Below are 20,033 nucleotides of genomic sequence, written 5' to 3'. Positions count from 1 at the left end.
CGGTGGTTAGTTTTCCTTCATAAACAAATTCCTATTAAACACTCAATTGCATATCAACTGTTTATTAAACAAACATTTAGATTACATCTTTTACAGGCATATTAGAATAATATATTTACGTAGACTTATCACATAATTGGTTATTAGGGTTACAATGCTGATCAACATTTACACATTTCAATGATTCCGTGTGAGCCGCTAAAGCAGAGATGACATCAATAAAACCTATGTTCACATACACACGCGTGTATAGACTGATGAGCAATGAGAGGTAGGGTGTTGTTGCTTTAATATAGCAGTATACTTTTACCTGCTATAGATTTTTGCAGGTAAATTATTAATTTAAAATTTGAAGCATAAGTGTTATGTTAAACTTTCTCCTGTTTTTATCTCAAGGAAATGTGTTTGATACAAATACAAGACTCCAGATGAATTGAAAAAAGTCCACATGATTCTTCTGCTTTAGGTTATTTAATAGGATTAAGTTTCGAATAAAGCTCCAAACCAATCAATACTAGGTATTGTTAGGTGGTAGAATCTTCATCACACAACAAACTAATTAAACATAATACTTTGCTGAACTTATAAACTTGGCATGAATTGTGTTTGAAGCCGAGGATACGCAGAGGAAGATCCAGTAGTTGTAGGATCTTGTGATTGCATTTGTGCTCGTATGCAATACAAACGCATCACATTTAAAGTTCTTATTTATTGAAGCAAACAAACCAGAAGCTAAAGTCTTCAACTTGAGCCTCAACAACAAAAACGCATCGGCGACAAAACCATATTGGAGCTCGTTGAGTTCTCTACAGCGTCTCCTCTCGGGCTGAAGAGCTCTGCTAGAACTACAGGGAAGGAATGAAGGACATTGGAGGGCTCAGCTCTGCAGTACCAGAGCTCAGCTCAGGGTCCGAAGGGTCTCCAGCAGCTCCGGTTTGAGGATTGCCGAGCTCGACCCCCCTGCAGCAGTTATATCTGCCTGCACAGCTGCATCCCAGGAGAACGTGAGCAGCGCCGCAGGAACCTAAGCAAGTAATGACAGATTATTGAGCCACATTGATTTTCACTTTACTATTAATGCTGCCAACCTATCAGAACCCAAACCTGGCCTTTTACAATAAGATATCTGGCTTCAACACCTCTAAATAGTGCAATTTTTTTACGCTTTCATTTGACAAATGAATGTCAATCTCCTAGCTTAGCACCACACTTTTGTTGATTATTAGCTAACAAATGAAAGGCAGCTTATCATTTAAAATATCCGACAACCGCATTATAAAATCGATTAGGTACTCGAGGCAATAGTTATTGTCAATACGGTTACAGTTCAAGCGTTCGCCTTGAACTGTAACATTGGCCGTACTGCCTCTTATATTGTGATGAAGGTAGTGTCAATGGAAAACAGACTACAGACTAGCAGAGACTACAAGCCATCATGGCATCTTATTAACCGACTACAATCTCACAGCCAGCGGGGGCGAAGGCTGCTGCCCAGTTTAAAGAGACAAAGGGTAAAACATCAGGAAGGAAGGAAAGACACAAGTAATCTGAAGATACTTTGTTTTGTGTAGAGTTCTATTGCTGAAAGACGTTGAATGCGATGCTTTGAATTAGGAACCACAGGTCTTCGTCTTAATGTGTGCCTCACAAACTGACCAAGTCTTCATAATATATTTTATATGTAAATAAAATGGACAGCGTAGTGTGTCATGTTTTGTTTGCATTGCTTGTTATCACTTCCTGAATATTAACAGTCACTGTAAAAGTAGAGCATATCACGGGTCTCTGCATTTAATGATATACAACTACTTCCTGTGGGGTCCACTCACCAAGTTACACTCTGCAAGGGCCACTTCCTCAGATTCTGTGAGCTTCTGACCTCCAGGAGCGAGGAGCTCAAAGGGACGCCAGCCGTCCACCAAAGAGTCCCGAACAAAGCAGAAGAGCGTGGTGAGCCGGTCCCACGCGTAAAACGTCCCTGAGGAACGGCAGACGTCACGAGGAGTTAGCGCCGATAGTTGTGCCCGACTTACAGCTGGGGGCCAGATGTTCTTCTGTGTGGTTACCTTGTAGCAGACTTCCATCAGGCAACCTGATTCGGAGCAGAGTGTAGTTGTACTTCCTTCTCTCCCTCTGCTCCTCCTTCTCCCTCATGGCTTTAGTGCGCATCATGGCGTTCTTCTCCACCGACTCGCTCCTTGAAAAATCACAAGAGGGAAGTTATCTAAGATGACAAACGGCACCGGACCATGATGGAGATGAGCGTGAGATCGTGCCTCTGGTGCTGCTCCCTCTTCAGCTCCTCTGCAGTCAGGTTGTAGAAGTCTGGCGGCAGCTCGAAGCGCTGCCCGTGGGGAGATGATCTGAAGGCCTGAGGCTGTCGGTCCAGCTGAGCTCTGACCGGCTCTCCTCTCTGCAGACGGTCCCTCCGCTCCTTCATGAGCTCCAGGGCATCGGGACCGTGCTCTAGTAGGACCAGGAACTCCTCTTCCTCCTCTGAGCTCCAGCAAAGGACAGCGCACATGACCACATGCAACAGCTGGCTCTGGTCTGTTGGGCAGCTTGTCAGGGCTCATTTACCTTGACCCTCTACAGGGAGCAGAATGCTTGTGAAGCCCAGGGCCTCCAGGAACTCTCTGCAGCCGTCGACGCAGCGAACCTTCTCCTGGAAGAAGATATAAAAGGAGATGATGTAAAAGATGAGGAGGAAAAATTTGAATGATGACTGGACTTGAACTTACTTGGTACACCTTGTTGCTGAGTTTAATCTTCCTATATTTCTCCTCTGTGGGATTCTTACATATATTCTCAATATATCTATTACAAATGAGAAAACATGATTATTGTTACACACATCAAATTAGAGAAGGATATTCAACTGAGTAAAAAGCAAATCAAAAGCTGAACTTCAGTTATAACGAGGAACTTGTATCTTCACTTCATTCTGGCGCCCCTGTGGTATAAAGCGGCAGTGTTTCTTCCACCAGGGCTACTTTTAGAAAACCTCTTATTCTACTGCAGCAGGGTCCAACAGTCCAACCCCCCCAGCACCGCGTCTCGTTCTTCCAGTAATACGCACTGGGTGTCCAGCAGCGTGGTGTCTCCTCACTGGAGGAACGTCTTCTAGTCACTGAGCTTTTTTTTCCTTCCCAATGAGCAGCAGCAAAACTGGTTCTGTCCACTGAGATCTTGTTGCTCTGTGGCAGTCTAAGCTGGGAGGATATTGTCTGATATCAGACATTCAGAATAAAGAAATAAGCCGTCTTCTCCCTGCTGGTGTTTTTAACTTATGTAGGTCTCATTGAGGCTTGGATTGGATCAGAACTGGGTTTAAAGTTCCTTGTGGTAACTTAAAAGTCAGCATGGATCTACAGAGTCGTACTTGCTCATGATGTCCACGGCGGCCTTGACTTTCTCTTTGTCTTTGTTGAATGTGTGGACCATCATTACCGACGCCTCCACAGCGTCCTCCTCAAACCGCTGGCAGTGAAAACGACATTCGCATCAAAAAGTCATGTTGCAAACACATTGTTGATAATAACCAGCGCCATATCTCCAGACGTACCATTAAGATGGCCTCTTTGATGTGAACTTCCCTCTCACTCTTAGTCAAAGTGGCTCCAGTTAGGGGACAGGTGAAATACACACCTGACACTGACAAGCAGGAGAGGTCTTTCTCCACCACTTTGGATTCCTGTAAAACATGTATCCTTCATGTTCTGTTAACAAGGTAATGAGAGTATCTTTGGTCATACGCACCTCCTCAGGGTTGGACCTTTCTTTATCAGCCAGCGCCGCAGTCTCCAGTTCCCTCTTAACTAAGCAAAAACAGAGAGGCTCTTCTTTAATCACTAATATTATGTCTAATGAACTGAAATCTGTGCACTTTAAATATGTCATTAATACAGAAGCCAATGATAACGGTCTTAGTAAAGACCTCACACCATTAGGACCATGAACCGATGTTTCTTTTCAATACTGTCACTTTTTTTCAAAGTTGACAAATCAGCAGCCAATAATTTTCCATAAAACAGATTTAAGACATTAAAAGAAACAACGTGGTTTTCAAAGGGGAAAAGAGTAGTTCAGTCTGAGTAATAGAAGAACACTATCACTATATGCTGAACTAAATGGCTCAGTCTGGTCGGCTGACCCAGTCTTGCTGACCCTCCCGTTCTGTCTCGGGTCCATCCACACCCACGAGACCGTTGTCCCACAGCTGGTGTCTCTAGACCATCTTGTCCTACACCTTTTGCCATCCCCAGTGTCATGATGACTCCAGTCTTTCCATGTTTGCAACCTTGTCTAGTTGGTGTCTCACTGTATCCGTCTATGGGCCTCCTGTTGGCTTCCCCCTTCCCTCTGCTGAATTGTACCTCACCTACAGGGATATATTATAGTTATTTCCCTACTTACCCAATTTCTCTACAACTGATTAGAACATGAATATATGTTGGACAAAAAGAAACATTTTCACTTAACAGTTGGTATTGATGATAATAGTCCAGAATATTGACTGATGACTTTAATTTGTGCTCTACATTCCCAGATCTCTTATGTAAACCCCACACTAGAACTCATCCCATTATTCAAACATGCAATGTGGGGATCAATCAGTCATTTTAACCCTCTGAAGAGTTGGGCCGGAAGTGGCATGGACCCATCTCCTCATCCATATGCAAACCCCATGTAAATGGATATCTTTTACCACCATGTGTTTTAACTGTTTTTTTTCTAATGTATTCGAAAGTAGCACAGTGTCTTAAATAAAGGAATACATCTTTTCCATCTTGGCAATTTCCTTCTTTGGCTAAATGCGAGGCTTTATAAATGAAGATAATGGGATTCTGTATTTGCTCATGTACTCTTAAACCGGTTATTTGGCCAATGTTTTGCAAAACCTACTGCAGCCAGTAACAATGCGTGGGTACGTACTCCGACTCATTTTATTAAGCCGTAATTGGAAAATAGGGTCTTAGTTTACTATTATTTTTAAAGGTATATAGCATGCACGGTCGACACATATGTCTCTCTATCGTTTAAGTATTGCCACACTCATGGTTCTCTTAACTCACCCCCACGCAGTTATGATAGAGAGGGACATATTCAAATGTCGTGTCTGCATGGAGTATGCATAGGAATGAAGAGGCAGGCCCAAGCCTGACCTCGGCACATGCCACTGAATACCAATCCGACATTGGCACATGCCACTCTGAGGAGCGCCTCTCTCATTCATCTTGTGTCCATAGATGAGCGTTGCAGGTCTCACCCTGGTTCCTAATGGCGTCCTGAGAGGTGTGGACCTTTGGTCGGGGGTGCTGCTCTATCCGGGCCAGAGCTGCTGCTCCGGCTCTCTGGGATCCTTCGCTGGGAGCATTGCGGTTATGCTTGGACCCGCAGCTGCTCTGCACCACCTCGGCCTTGGAACTAAACCGTTATGAGGACAGAAAAGCAGAGTGAAGCAAAGCTCAATGTCTAAATTCCCAAAGAGACTCAACAATAATTGGATTTGAACATATCAGTAAGGGAAAGGAAATAGAAAAACGAAAATGATAAATGATTTAAAATGCAGGTTTTAATGACTGATCATTACATATGTTGTAAATGACACAATGTAATAACTAAAGTTTCTAAAACATTTGCATATTATATAAAACGTCTAATATCTTGAACTAATCAGAACTATCCATACGCTACACGTTGAAACTATTGGTAAAGTTTGCAGGTGTTATTAAGAACAATTATTCTGAGGTGCTTAAAAAGCGAGGACTTCAGAAAAACAAGGTTAAAGAACAGTTCATTTATCTGTCAGAGGCGTTTACCGCTGGCAAGGATTTAAAGCTAATTATCGAAAGGGAGTTAATATAATAATGATTATGATGGTAATTATAAAAAATCGGTTTTTGTTTTGTGCGTTTAGTGTTAGCTTATGTTAACTAGTGACTGTTTATGCTATATAACGTTAACCGTTTAACCCATTTGATGTAATCGTGCAAACTGCAGCAATAGAGCAGATATATTTTACTTCAAATTGCTAAGAGTTAGGATTGGTTAGGGATTAACACAGAATTAGAATTAGACAGGCTGACAACCTATTTAAGTTCTATAACTTAACCCAATTTAGTTGTAAAGGTTGAAACGGTTAACGTTAGCCACGGTACAATGCAAAAGAGCCTCCTTCTAATTAGCTTTACGGCTAACAGTGACCCATTAATCAAATGCTCAGCCGTAAGCTCTCTGTTATATCCATATGTAGCCAACAATTGCCTTGCGGCCGACTACATTCATAGCTAGCTACAACTGTTAGCTTTTTGCTAACTCCACTTACAGCTAACGCTAACTATAACAGCTGGCTTTATGCGAACTCTATTTGTAGCTAGCTAACAGTTAGCTCTACTAGACAAGCAAAATGTGTTATTTGCCTGCTGGCTTCCGTTAATTTCTTCCCAGGCCCCGCAGATTTAAACTTAATATCTTTCTTAATATCTTCAAAAAACTTCTTCATTTCCGTTAGCTGTCACAGAACAAAACAATCCGATCACAGAAACACAGATAAGTTAGAAGAGCAGCTAGCTAACGAGAGATCTTGGCTAGCACAAAAACAACAGCTAATAAAAACTACTTCCGCATTGTTATCGTCGTTTTAACGGCGGTCGGTTAAATAGCACCACCTGCTGCTCTGGAGTTTGGATCTATAAACCTGCACAACAATCCTGTTTTCATTTGTTTTTAAATTGTACTCGAAATTCTACGAGTGTTCCGTGTGTCTTCTGTCTACTTTGTTGCTGTGCATAAATAGCAAAGAGCATTAATACAACAAAGTCACGGTCGTTCTGCGCAGAGAGGAACTGAGATATTAATGTATCTGAGAAATGAAGTTACATCTTAATTCAGGTTTACATGACCTGAATCTACAGCAGAGCGATGATAACTGGGACAGGTTGCAGATAAGTTACTAAATGTGAATTGAACAAGCATAATATTGTAAAATCAATCATTAGTCAGATGACAGTTTCATTTTGACAATTAAGATATAATAATACATAATAGTATGTATTAGGAAGTCTGCCAGACTGAGAAGAAAACAAGTTGGACGTAGAAAGAAGGATACTTAGAAGTAGCGTAGGACGCGTCCTTCGATGCTTGCGTCAGAGGAAGCAGCAGCTGGATTAGGACGCAGTCAGGTCACAGCCGCTCGTGCCACGTCAAACGTGACGTCACAGGAGGCGTAGCCCTACAAACCAGGACAAGCGACCAGTGAACGGCTCACTGACATTCATGTTCTTTAACCGGAGAGGAAACTCTGTGGAAGGTAAGAGGACTTTAATATTCCAGCCACATGTTCTTTACTCAGGTGTATCTGTAGATATGCTAGCAGTCAGCGCCGCGGTTAGCCGGTTTGCTTGTCGTAATGCTATGCTAATGGTAGCGCTGTCACTAACAGAGCTGCCCAACGAGCATGAATGAAACGAGCCAAGTGATTATAGATATTAGTGTTTCACGTTCCATGAAGCATCCCTCATCTTACAAGCTAAGAGGAATGCCTCTTTAAAACAACATACTGCTGCTGAAATGTCTGATTATGAATAAACTTTGTAGTTATTTGAATGTTCTGCTTCTCTGGTTCTTCTGGTTCTGCAAGCTAACATAATAGTAGAATTACAGAGCTCCACCCTCCTGAACTAGTTTCTACTGTCATCAAACCGATCTAAATGGCACCTGTCCGAGGGTATAACAAACTCCCTTCATCGTGACTGAACTCCGGTTCCATTTATTTAAACAAGTCAGCCGTAAAGCCATGTGTGGTGTGTGTTTCATTGTAGATGGTGTCAATCACATTGTAATGAATAACTTGTAAAGTCTCCTCAGCTCACAAAGAACCACACTTGAGATCTTCATCATGGACCCCAGCCGACTCGCCAGAAGGTTGGCTGAAGCCGGTCAGTCACACCTCCTGCAGTTCTGGAAAGAGCTGAGCCCTGAGGAGCAGAGCGACTTGACCTTTGACCTGCAGGAGATGGACTTTCAGGAGATTAACAGGTTCTTCCAGAAGGCCATGGAGATGTCTAGCGGTAGCAAACAGGAGAAGATGGACGCTCGAATGGAGCCGGTTCCTCGAGAGATTCTGGGGAGTGTCACGAGAGACCGGGAGAGACTGAAAGATTGGGAGGAAGCAGGTGAGACACTCCTGTCTCCTTTAAGCCTTTTTATTAGTGTAGGAGATGCAGTTTTATTGGGTTTTTATCATGTCATTCAGAGGTAATGAGTACGTGAGCACTCACTAGATATTAGACTCGACTATTTACTGCCATACAAGATATACTAGGAGATATTTCTGGGTCGAAAGGTAATCCAGATGTTTGGATGTTGATGGGACAGCATTCCGGCAACTCGAGTCATTCGTGTCCCCAGATGGTGCATGTTGAGAAAGATCAGAATGCGTCTGTTATAGAAACTCTCCTCGTGACTGAAGATTGTGTCGTTTATTATGTTTTTGTATGTGTTTGTGTGTGTGTGTGGGGGGGGGGGGGGACGCCACACAACATCAGGTCTTGATTTGACTCTGACGTAAATGGAGTCGGTGCTTGACCCCGATGAGGTCATTCTGCTCTGAGTGTGTAGGGCGTGGCGTGCTGGTGTGTGTGTGTGTGTGTGTGTGCGTGCTGGTGTGTGTGTGTGTGTGTGTGTGTGCGTGCTAGTGTGTGTGCGTGCTAGTGTGTGTGCGCGTGTGCTGGTGCGCGTGTGCTGGTGTGTGTGTGCTGGTGTGTGTGTGTGTGCGCGTGTGCTGGTGTGTGTGTGTGTGTGTGTGTGTGTGTGTGTGTGTGTCAAAGTCCAGCAGACCTGCCCAGTTCTCTGGTATGAGCGTTGTTTTGTGGCTTCTGCTCACACCGAGTCCCGTAGATGACGTTTATAAAAACCATAAACCGATGAACTGTAAAAGAGTCATTCGATGAATAGATAAACTTTAAGGTTTAATAATAATACTTTTGTTTTTTATAGCGGTTTTCTAGGTACCGAAGAGGCTTTATTTAGTACGTTGCCAAGTCAGGTAGGAGAAGTGTAGTTTTTATTAATACACTTTTTCCCACGTCTTTGCATAGTGTCAGCCTGGATGAGTGTCACTGTCTAAAATAATTACTCATTGTCAACAAATCTGTTAATTATTGGAGTTCTTTGGTTTAAACGTGTTAAACTGGAGGTTGTTTTTTTACAAACATTCACCTTTTTAAGAAGCTGCAAGTGGAATATTTCACTTCCCTCCCTTTAAAGCAGTGATTCCTAAACTGGGGGTCGCGACCCCAAAGGGTGGGGGCGCGGTTACAACAGTCAACGGTAAAAAAAGAAAGCGAAACCAACATGAGGACTTGTTCGTTTTGCGGCTCAGGTTACCAAAGAGGCAGAGAGAAAGACGTGAAAAACACGCCGCCACAGAAAATATGGTTTGAAAAATGGAAATACACGTTTTTGCACTGTTCCCAACTTCAGTTTAATATTTGAAGTACACTTACTTGAACATATAACATTTTTATATATACAAACACATTTTCCCCGCGCTATCGGCTCCGTGTGGCGATACTCCCAAGTCCCTGTCCGCTGTCATATGGGAGGGGGGGGGGCTGGAGGAGCTATTGACTGTTGTCTGTGCAACAAACAGCTGTTTGGAGTGTTCTGCCTCTTTGGAGACCCTAAATGGAATTCTGCCTTGGGCTCCAGTAGGGGACTCCGTAGTCCTACTGGAAGACCTCAATGCATACTTGGACGACGATGGAGACAACTACAGGGGCGTTATTGGGAGGAACGGCATCCTAAGGCTGAAGATTGATGATTTGATTCGGTGTTCATATCACCTGACCTGAGGGGCGGAGCTCAGCTCGATGTGTAATGAAGGGAGCCAGTTGATGTGGTTTGGGCATCTGGTAAGGAGGCCCCCTGGGCGCCTCTCCAGGGAGGTTTTCCAGGCCCGGCCAGCTGAAAGGACCCAGGACTATGTGATCAATGGTTGCAGCTCTTCTTCATCCTACGATCCCTCTCGTAACGCTGCTCTGTGTGCTCCCTCAGGTCTGCTGTGCATCTCTCAGAGTAAAGTGGCCGTCCTGCTGCTGGCAGGGGGGCAGGGGACCCGATTGGGAGTCTCGTATCCTAAAGGCATGTACGACGTGGGGCTGCCCTCACGCAAAACCCTCTTTGAGATCCAGGCCCAACGCATCCTGAAGCTCCAACAATTGGCGGAGCAGAACCACCATGTCAAGAACTGTGTTCCCTGGTGGGTAATATTATATAGAATATATAATATTGTATTCCATTGTTGTTAATAGAATCTATATTATATATGATCGAGTTGTGTTCCACATCAAATTACATCTCTAATATTTAAGGTGGAGCTGTGTTCTCTGGTGAGACATGGTATGTCCATAATAAGATATATAAAAGTGGTGACTAAGACCTCTTGGTGGGTTAGTCGGTTAAAAAGCTGCTTTCATCATTAGAGCTGCAGACATTTCTCCTGGTGATTAATTTGTTCAAAGGGATTACCTCCCCAGGGAGCGGATAAAAGGAGAGATGGAACGTTGTGGAGATAAATGAGTGAACAAAGTCATCATGACATCGTAGTCCGGGATAAACTGTCTATCATCAACCTCAGCAGGTCTCATTCTCATGTGAAGAGGTTCTTTAACTTTTATACGTCTCCAGCTTTTTGTAAGTTTAGTTTCTGTTAAAAGGCACCACCACTTCCTAAATAATTTAAAAGAATAAAGAGAGAATCAGTATTTCACGAATCTCCTTTAGCTTCTTGTTTCACACTTGAATGATTTAAAATAGACAGTATATAATCACTAGTCATCTCTGTGTTGCCTTCAGGTACATTATGACCAGCGGCAGGACAATGGAGTCCACCAAAGCCTACTTCTCCCAAAATCTGTATTTTGGCTTGGACCAGAACAACGTGATCTTCTTCCAGCAGGGAATGCTCCCAGCGATGGACTACGAGGGGAAGATCCTCCTGGAGAAGAGAGGGAAGCTCTCCATGGCTCCTGGTGAGCTGGCGCAGGGTTTCTGAGGGTTAATCATCTGCCATGTGGACTCCAAGAGCCTTACCAAGGTCCTGTGTTTCAGATGGGAACGGGGGTCTCTACAGGGCTCTGGGGAACCAGGGCGTCATGGAGGACATGGAGCGGAGGGGCGTTGAATTTGTCCATGTTTACTGTGTCGATAACATCCTAGTCAAAGTGGCGGACCCCGCCTTCATCGGCTTCTGTGTGAAGAAGGGAGCCGACTGTGGAGCAAAGGTTTGTCACTACCTCTTTTTATTTATCCATCTCCAAAGGCAACATAAAAACCCAGTGTTATTTACATATTAATTATTATGAGATGAGGTTAAGATCATCACTCTGTACTTTTTGGTGGATGGTTGGTAGGTCACCAATCAGGGAAAAAGGAGGCGTCGGGGGGGCTTTGTATGAGGGACAATCAGCGTATCGCCTTCAGGAGATGGTACTTTCCTCTCTGCTTCTACAAATTCAAACTGCTGTTTGTGATGTGCAGCTCAGCCGTTTGTGAGAGACCAACAACCATCCCGTTCAAAGTCACTTCACTCCTCATTGTGATGCTCGCTTTGACCTATCATTTTAGGCGAGGAAACTGGTCACCGCCGCCAGAAAACGGAGAGCAGGCAGGTCCACACAGATCTCTGCTGGCCAAGGTGTTAAACGGGTCTTCATCTCCACGCACATCTGTCTGAATGCAGGGGATTCAGTCTGCTAACAGCTAGCTGGCTAGCTACACTACAAAGAAATATAGAGATATATATGTTCCACCCACCAAAGTGGTTAGAGCTTTACCCGAATTTGGTTCGTTACAATCGTTACACCCCTAATATATAAGTATAGTGTAATGATTCATTTTAACAACGATTCAATTCGATTCAGTGACTTGAAATCGATTCAGTAACTTTACTGGACAGTGCAGGCAACGTTTCTGAGATCTCTGTCGTTTCTTGTAAGGAAATCAGGTTTAAATTAATTATGGATATTATTAACAAGGAAACAACAATTGATGGCAAATGTATTAACCTTGTATTGTGCAACCATTTTCAATGTAAACATGACACAATAATTACACAATGTTTGGATCAATTCACCTCATTGTCGGGTCGCACGTCTTTACAGATGAACTTGTTACTGTGATGAGTTTGGTGCTGGAGGCCTGAGGCGTCTGCAGAGCTGAGTTACCTGCTGCTGCTGCAGCGGTGACGCTGCTCGAGGTCCTGACTGTCGCCGTTGTTTAATCCCACGGCGCCTTAGTAGACGGCCGCAAAGATTCCTCGTGTTTCCCTGGTTTTTATTTGTCTTCTACATATTCTACAAACAGCGAGCGACTTATTTAGAACACCTCCGTGTTTGCAAAAGCCAAAATGTTTCCACTGGATCGATACGTTGGTTTGTAAACGTCTCGCTCGCAGTCGTCTCCTCCACGCTGTGTGTTGCTGTTGTTGTTGTTGTTGTTCAGAGTTTCGCGCTGCGTACTGATGACGTCACCGACAAGCAGACTGAATCCAGTCACGTTTAAAAACAAACACACATCCACGCCGTTGTTGTACTTAAATCCAATGTGCAGTTTCTAAGTATCGATACAATCGATTATGTACCATTTCAATCGATTTGTAATCGATGTATGTCGAGCGGAATGCCGATTTACGGAGCACAGATCGATTCAGTTGGATCGCACGTCTGCCTTAAAGTATACAGTATACACTGGGTAGCGGTATTGTCTAGATCCCTTTTAAATTCATCATGTTCTCCCATGAGAACGATACACCGTGTTTATATATAGTTGTCACCAAGGGGGCCACAACCAGTAATTAGAATGACTTTTTCACATGGGGCCAGGCAGTTTGGATATTTCTTGTCCCTTAATAAATGAAATTGTTTACAAACTACATTTTGTATATATTTGGGTTATCTTTGTCTAATGTAAATTTGTTTGTTTCTAAAATAGTTACATGTGAAAAAAGAAACCAGGAAGGGGTAAAAACTTTTTTTGTATATGTGTGTGTGTGTGTATATCCACCACATTATTAGGAACCCTTTTTCAATTGCTTTTACAAATTGCTAATCAACCATTCACATTGCAGCAACGCACTGCATTTAGGCTTGTAGACGTGGTGAAGACAACCTGCTGAAGGTCAAAGCGAGCATCAGAATGAGGAAGAAAGGGGATTGAAGTGACTTTGAACGTGGATGGTTATTGGTGCCCGACGGGCTGTTCTGAGTCTGTCACAAACTGCTGATCTGCTAGGATTCAAACACACAACCACCTCCAGGGTTCACAGAGAACCCAAAAAGAGAAACTATCCGGTGAGGGGCAGGTATGTGGACGGAAATGTCTTGTTGATGTGAGAGAACGGACAGACTGGTTCCAGATGATTGAAAGGCAACAGTAACTCGACAAACCACTCGTCACCACCAAGAAATACACAACACCACTTCTGAACGCACATCTCATGGAACCTTGAAGCTAACAGCAGGAAACTGAGACAACTCCCACAGGCTCACCACGACGGACAATGGAAGATTGCAAAAACCTTGCATGGTCTGATGAGTCATTTCAGCTGAACATCCAGATGGTCGTCAGAATGTGGAGTAAACATGAAAGCGTGGATCCATCCTGCCTCGTGCCAACGCGTCAGGCTGCTGCTGGTGTGCTGGTGGGGGGACATTTTCTTGGCACGCTTTGGGCCCCGTAGTACACACCGAACATGGTTAAAATGCTGCAGTCTATCTTGAGTATTGTTGCTCTTCTAAAAGCTACTTCCAGCAGGATGATGCAGCACGTTGAAAGTTTGCCACCAAGAATTAAAGTTCTGAAGGCAAAGCTGGTTCAGCCTTTTACCAGATAGGTGGACCCAGTAAAGTGTCGCGGTGTATATCTATATATTATTCAGATGGGGAAAAAGTTCTTTAACTTGTTTGCTTCATTGAGTCAAACACACATGTATCTCTTAACGTAATACTTCTACTTGATAATCAGTTTTTTAGGTGATCTGTCCTGAACCTTTTATTTTAAAGAGCAACATCACAAGTTTGATTTTCTTTTTTTTTTGTGATTAGGGTGAACTTTTTAAGAAAGTGAATTGTTTAGTGTATTTGTTTAAACTAAAATACCTGCTGGGTTGTTTCTTAATCTTCTGACTTTTTAAAGCACTTACCTGGGACTTAAGGAAGGGGTTGATGATTTGGGGAAAGGGCTTAGTTTGTTTGAAGGAAAAAAAAATCCCACAAAAAGCTTCTAAATTCTTTCTCTATTTATCATATTTTTGTTCAGTGACATTGTCAACATGAACATCCGGTTTGTCTTCAGGTTCTCCTCCACAGCAACCCCCAAATATCCTTATGTATCTATAATGATAATATGTATTCTACAAAAAAGGACTCACACCTGTGAAGCTGTGTTTGAGTCATTGATCGCTGCCCGCAGGAAATGAGGATTTCTGTATCTCTGAAGCCAATTGGCCAGTTGATGTTTGCTGTTGTGGTTGTGAAGGAGAGAGAACCCAAACGCAAAGGAAGGCAAAGTCCCTTTTAATTAACGAAGGCCGAGGCAAAAATGGCTCCGGCAGCCACAAAGCAAAAACGTCTCTCAATGCTTAACAGAAGAATTCGGGCGCTTGGCCGGCAAAAGGGAAATCCTGGTGAGAGCAGGAGAGCAGGTCCAGGCTGAGGGAGACAGCAGACGGCCGGGTAAAGCAGAGGTTTAGCAACGATGTACAGTACTAGTTCAACACGAACCGTCAGGACACGACAGGGCAGGAGGTACGGGACGGGACGGTACGGGACGGGACGGTACGGGACGGTACGGTACGGGACGGGACGGGACGGTACGGGACGGGACGGTACGGGACGGTACGGTACGGGACGGGACGGGACGGTACGGGACGGGACGGTACGGGACGGGACGGTACGTAAAGATAATGCTCTGGCTGAGAACAAAGGGAAGAGGCAGGAAATACAGCGTCTAATTAGAGGAAGCAGGAACGGGTGGGGGAAAGAGGATGATTAGATGAGAGAAAGGTGTGTGTGTGTGTGTGTGTGTGTGTGTGTGTGTGTGTGTGTGTGTGTGTGTGTGTGTGTGTGTGTGTATAAATGACACGAAAGGTGGAAAAGAAGAGGAAGGTACCCGGTTTATGACCTTTAGCGGTATTGTCTCTAGGTGGTGGAGAAGACCAATCCAACGGAGGCGGTGGGTGTGGTCTGCAAGGTGGATGGTGGTTACAAGGTGGTGGAGTACAGCGAGATCACCTTGGCAACTGCCGAGAAGCGAAGCGCCGATGGACGACTGATGTTTAACGCTGGAAATGTGGCCAATCACTTCTTCAGCTTCTCCTTCCTCAGAGACGTGGTGAAGTAAGAAACAACAGGCAAACGTTTCTGGCAATTATTTTTTATTAATTAAGTTATTGTTGCCATTATTATTACTATAGAAATTATTTCATTATTACAACTATCACCACATTATGATTGCTGTGATTATGATTATTAATATGGCCAATAGTGACAAGTATTACTACTTTTGTCATGACCATAATAATCATATTAAGATTATGATGGTTGTAATTCTATTTATATATGATGGCCGTTATTATCATTATTGCTACTATTATCACAAATAGAATTAGGATTAATGTGATTTTTAGATGCTGATTTTAATTTTGGTTAATAATATTATTTGCACTATTATGGCGGTTATTATTATTTTTAGTATTAGTATAGTTCTCAGAAATAAAATTGTAATGACCGCGCTAAGTGTTTCATTTTGAATATATCAGGAAGTACGAGCCGGAGCTGCAGCACCACGTGGCCCAGAAGAAGATCCCATATGTGGATCCAGAAGGTCAACTCATCAAACCAGACAAACCTAACGGGATCAAAATGGAAAAGTTTGTCTTTGACATCTTCCAGTTCGCTAAGTGAGTTCAACTCTGTGTTTAGTGTATTTATAGTCTCTTCTCAGAATGCAAGCTCCCTAGTTGTGGATGCAGATGCTCTTCTGGGACTGAATGGTCCTTGATCCTCTTTTCATGAAGCCAGGTCTGATTCAGCAGACTGAGCCGAGCTCTCTGCGGGGCGATTTATGTGACATCATGTTCAGAGGAGATGGATTACAGATCCAGATGCTCTCATGGTGCGTTCACACGACGTAATACACGGAAATATTATATAGAATGTATAATCCATTTCCTGATTATTGACAAATCATTTCAGCTTAAAATGGCAGCAAATTATTTTGAAATGACTTGGTTTTTACTGCTTTATTCAAATTTTTACAGAAATCCTATCAAAAAGATTCTAAAGTTGTAGTTTCTTTTCAGGATCTCTACCAAACAAAACCGTTTGAAGCAGAACATGGTGATTTAAACGTGGCGTCTGAAGGTCAATGCCGGAGCAAATCTGAGACTTGTATCAAAGCGCTCTTATTGATGGAATAGACTTCTGCAGAGAAGACCTTGCAGTATGTCCCATCCTCATCGTCTCTGTATGATGAATTCCCACAGGAAGTTTGTGGTGTACGAGGTCTTGCGGGAGGACGAGTTCTCCCCGCTGAAAAACGCAGACAGCCAGGATGCAAAGGACACGCCCACCACAGCAAGACACGCCCTCATGTCGCTGCACCACCGCTGGGTGCTCAACGCTGGTGGCCACTTCATCGACGAGAACGGCAGACATGTTCCCGCCATTCCCAGGTGACCTCCCATGACACACACCTGGTGACTTCAACCCGCCCCACATGTTGTGCTTCCTGTAGCGTCACACTCACTTACCTCTCATGTTGGGTCCCTGACAATGTTTCCAGAAGCGGGGGAGCAGGCAGATTCTCAGATGATGGCAAGACAAAGTAATTATCCTCCCCCGGCAGTACTGAGTGCATGGTGACGGGGTTCTGGCTTTCTGTGTTAACGCTACAACACAACTTCTGATCCCCTTTCCTTCATTACCTCCAAGGGGAGGAACCTGCTGGACGCCATTTTTTTTCTTCTCTTTAGAGACAGTTGCGATGAAGGAAATGACGTTGAAGATCAGTTTGGACTGAAACGCACACATGTCCGATGATCATAAACACCTTCTGATGGAGCACACTAATACTCCATGTATTGCATGCTGGGTGATGGGCAGCTCTGCAATAGATGACGCTGCTGTTGATCTGTGGAGCAGTTAGTTTAAATCCGCCTGCTTTGTTGTTTTCAAGACATAATAATAAATGAGCATGTGCTTCTATGACATTTATGGCAGCAATTAATGTTACTCTGGCTCTTTTAAGGGTGTGCTTCTCCTTTCCTCATCCTAATGATACAGGTCCGCTGCTCAGAAAACATCGGAGCAGCTGTTGATTAGAGACGGTTGTCTGTAATGATCATCTAGAAATAGACATGCTGAGTGATGGCAATGTGGAGGCAAGTCCCGCCCTGTTTCCCTGTCAATAATATGTCTACTTCTAGAGGAAGTCTGTTACAGGTCAAGGGGCTAATCATGAGTCTTGTGTGGGTCTGTTGAACTCTAATCACAAGCCGGCCACAGTAGAACAGCTGCTCGTCTTTCATGGGACAATCACTTACTCTCTTTCTTCTTCTGGTGCTCCCTGAATTTGTTCCTTTCCAAACCCAGCCTGAAGGACGGAACAGACCTGCCGATCAAATGTGAGATCTCACCGCTGGTGTCCTACGGTGGAGAGGTAAGGAGGCTGGGCGGAGATGGGAAATCAGGATGAGGAACATTTATTACCAAAATATGTTAGAAAGTTTTGACTTTCATGTTATGCACCAACCTTGGCGGTTGGTGCATAACATCAATTCAATTTGTTTTATTTTGTATTGCCCAAAATCGCAAATTACAAATTTGCCTCAGAGGGCTTTACAGTCTGTACACATACGACATCCTCTGTCCCGAAACCCTCCATCGGCACAGGAACAACTCCCCAAACAATGAAAAAACCCGTCCAAGAGGAAAAAAAGGGAAGAAACCTTTAGTGAGAACGTCAGAGGAGGATCCGTCTCCTGATGGACGACTACAATGATGTCATGAGGACAGAATGAACAATGTATCATACATGAGACTATATGACAGAAATGATTCAAGTAACTGTGAGTAGTAAACCAGACGCACAGCAGGACCACTGCAGGGACCACCACCATCAGATAGAACCACCGTCACATAGAACCACCATCAGATAGAACCACCATCACATAGAACCACCATCACATAGAACCACCATCACATAGAACCACCATCACATAGAACCACCATCAGATAGAACCACCATCAGATAGAACCACCATCAGATAGAACCACCATCACATAGAACCACCATCACATAGAACCACCATCACATAGAACCACCATCAGATAGAACCACCATCAGATAGAACCACCATCACATAGAACCACCATCACATAGAACCACCAGCAGATAGAACCACCAGCAGATAGAACCACCAGCAGATAGAACCACCATCACATAGAACCACCGTCACATAGAACCACCGTCAGATAGAACCACCGTCAGATAGAACCACCGTCAGATAGAACCACCGTCAGATAGAACCACCGTCAGATAGAACCACCGTCAGATAGAACCACCGTCACATAGAACCACCGTCGCATAGAACCACTATCAGATAGAACCACCATCCACATAGAACCACCATCCACAGAAGCCTGTGGGGAGCGAGAGCACAGAGACTTTAGGAGAGGGTAATGATGGTTTACGAGTACAGTAATATAATTAATATCTAAAATAATAATAATGATGATGATGACGATGGCAGCAGCAGGCGTCAGCAGGGCCACGGAAGGTGTCAGGACCAGGTTCCAGAAGGAACCACGATCTACGGGGACCTGCTAGCGGAGAAAGCACAAAAAAACTCCCGGAAAGAAGCTGAATTAGTCATGTGCATTAATAAAACGGGAATTATTGTAGAACGAGAGCGTGAGAGAGGAGCTTGGTGTGTCCTAAGAAGTCCCCCGGCAGTCTAAGCCTATAGCAGCTTAACGAAGGGCTGGTCCGGACTAACCTGAGCCAGCCCTAACTATAGGCATTCCTACTTGCAGTCTTAATTGTATTAAAAGAAACATCTTTAGAACGTTGTCAATGTCTGAGTGAGAAGCAGCATCTTCTTTAGAACGTCTCTGAAGGTGCTGAAGAGTTATTTTCTACTTTAAGGGTCTGGAAGAGTTGGTGAAGGGACAAGAGTTTCATCCAAACCTGATGATCGATGAGACCGGAGTCCACCAGCTGGTGAAGAACGGAGTGTAGACGAGGAAGAGGAAGTCAAGAGGAGGGGCGGGGGGTATCCGAAGAACAACCGCCCTATTCTCACTCAAACTGTGATGTCATCACTGTGCAATAATAACAATGTGGTGAAAGAAGCCGTCAGCTCCATTATGATTGAAGTTTACTTTACATGTGATTCTCTGCTCTGTGTATTGGTGTCTTATTTCCGGTTTTGTTAAGCACTTAAACTGAGGTGAAGATGAATTCCCCATCAGGCTGACTGAATGAAGCGGTCTGCAGGTGACACTTTATTTTTATATAATCCAATAGAAGCTGGCGGAAATCTATTCCTTTTACCTGGTGATTTTTTTATTCACGTAGGACTAAGATGACCAGATATTTCTTACTATTTACTATTTAATCAAGGTACTGGGGGAGGAGGGGGGGTTATAATATCTACATCTTTGTTTGTAATCATTGAAGATTCGATATTATGCAGCTGTGAGAGATGCTTAGATTTCTTCTTTATTAAAGACATTTAATAATTAAAAAACCTACTGAATGTGTTTTCTCTCCCTCACGTACGCATGTTAACTCCCAGTGCGCTCATTGGTGCTACGGTGCTTTCAGTGGAGCAAACATGCGCCAACGAGCCCCCAGTGAAGAAAACGGGCGCCGACAACGTCTCAACGTTCGACTGCACAGCACAGTCTATCCCTCCCTGTGTGTGTGTGTGTGTGTGTGTGTGTGTGGGTGTGGGTGTGGGTGTG

General features: G+C 43.8%; 2 protein-coding genes and 1 long non-coding RNA gene across 10 annotated transcripts; 2 read left to right on the top strand and 1 right to left on the bottom strand.

Moving 5' to 3' along the window:
• Nucleotides 1–46: 46 nt before the first annotated feature.
• Nucleotides 47–7,162, bottom strand: ubxn6 (UBX domain protein 6). 2 transcript variants are annotated; one of them, XM_078107849.1, is made up of 12 exons: nucleotides 6,423–6,651; nucleotides 5,270–5,427; nucleotides 4,301–4,381; nucleotides 3,760–3,818; nucleotides 3,566–3,694; nucleotides 3,383–3,480; nucleotides 2,742–2,817; nucleotides 2,581–2,665; nucleotides 2,277–2,496; nucleotides 2,067–2,197; nucleotides 1,830–1,978; nucleotides 47–1,024 (listed from the first exon to the last, which is right to left on the bottom strand). In XM_078107849.1, exons 1-12 carry the CDS (start codon nucleotides 6,503–6,505, stop codon nucleotides 899–901), a joined length of 1,395 nt encoding a protein of 464 aa, XP_077963975.1. In that variant the 5' UTR covers nucleotides 6,506–6,651; the 3' UTR covers nucleotides 47–898. The 2 variants fall into 2 exon arrangements, with proteins under 2 accessions (XP_077963975.1, XP_040040653.2); XM_040184719.2 differs by lacking the exon at nucleotides 4,301–4,381 and having other exon boundaries at nucleotides 6,423–7,162.
• Nucleotides 7,105–19,816, top strand: uap1 (UDP-N-acetylglucosamine pyrophosphorylase 1). 7 transcript variants are annotated; one of them, XR_013468537.1, is made up of 12 exons: nucleotides 7,154–7,312; nucleotides 7,870–8,177; nucleotides 10,060–10,264; nucleotides 10,861–11,036; nucleotides 11,116–11,288; nucleotides 15,208–15,401; nucleotides 15,824–15,964; nucleotides 16,550–16,738; nucleotides 16,852–16,890; nucleotides 17,349–17,446; nucleotides 17,658–17,724; nucleotides 19,213–19,310. XR_013468537.1 is itself a non-coding variant. In XM_078107845.1 (11 exons), the coding sequence occupies exons 2-11, from the start codon at nucleotides 7,901–7,903 to the stop codon at nucleotides 19,303–19,305; spliced, it is 1,554 nt and encodes a 517-aa protein (XP_077963971.1). In that variant the 5' UTR covers nucleotides 7,154–7,312; nucleotides 7,870–7,900; the 3' UTR covers nucleotides 19,306–19,816. The 7 variants fall into 7 exon arrangements, 5 of the variants coding, with proteins under 5 accessions (XP_040040652.2, XP_077963971.1, XP_040040650.2 ...); XR_013468536.1 differs by having other exon boundaries at nucleotides 16,849–16,890; XM_078107845.1 differs by lacking the exon at nucleotides 17,349–17,446 and having other exon boundaries at nucleotides 19,213–19,816.
• On the top strand, nucleotides 11,416–12,136 carry LOC144411379 (uncharacterized). The gene is made up of 2 exons (XR_013468540.1): nucleotides 11,416–11,493; nucleotides 11,632–12,136. It is a non-coding gene; the product is annotated as an uncharacterized LOC144411379 (long non-coding RNA).
• Nucleotides 19,817–20,033: the final 217 nt, after the last annotated feature.

Source organism: Gasterosteus aculeatus, chromosome 8 (assembly GCF_964276395.1).
Source record: "Gasterosteus aculeatus chromosome 8, fGasAcu3.hap1.1, whole genome shotgun sequence".
In the NCBI taxonomy this organism is placed as follows: Eukaryota; Metazoa; Chordata; class Actinopteri; order Perciformes; family Gasterosteidae; genus Gasterosteus; species Gasterosteus aculeatus.
The sequence above is the reverse complement of the archived record's forward strand: the minus strand, read 5'-3'. Positions and strand labels throughout refer to the sequence as shown.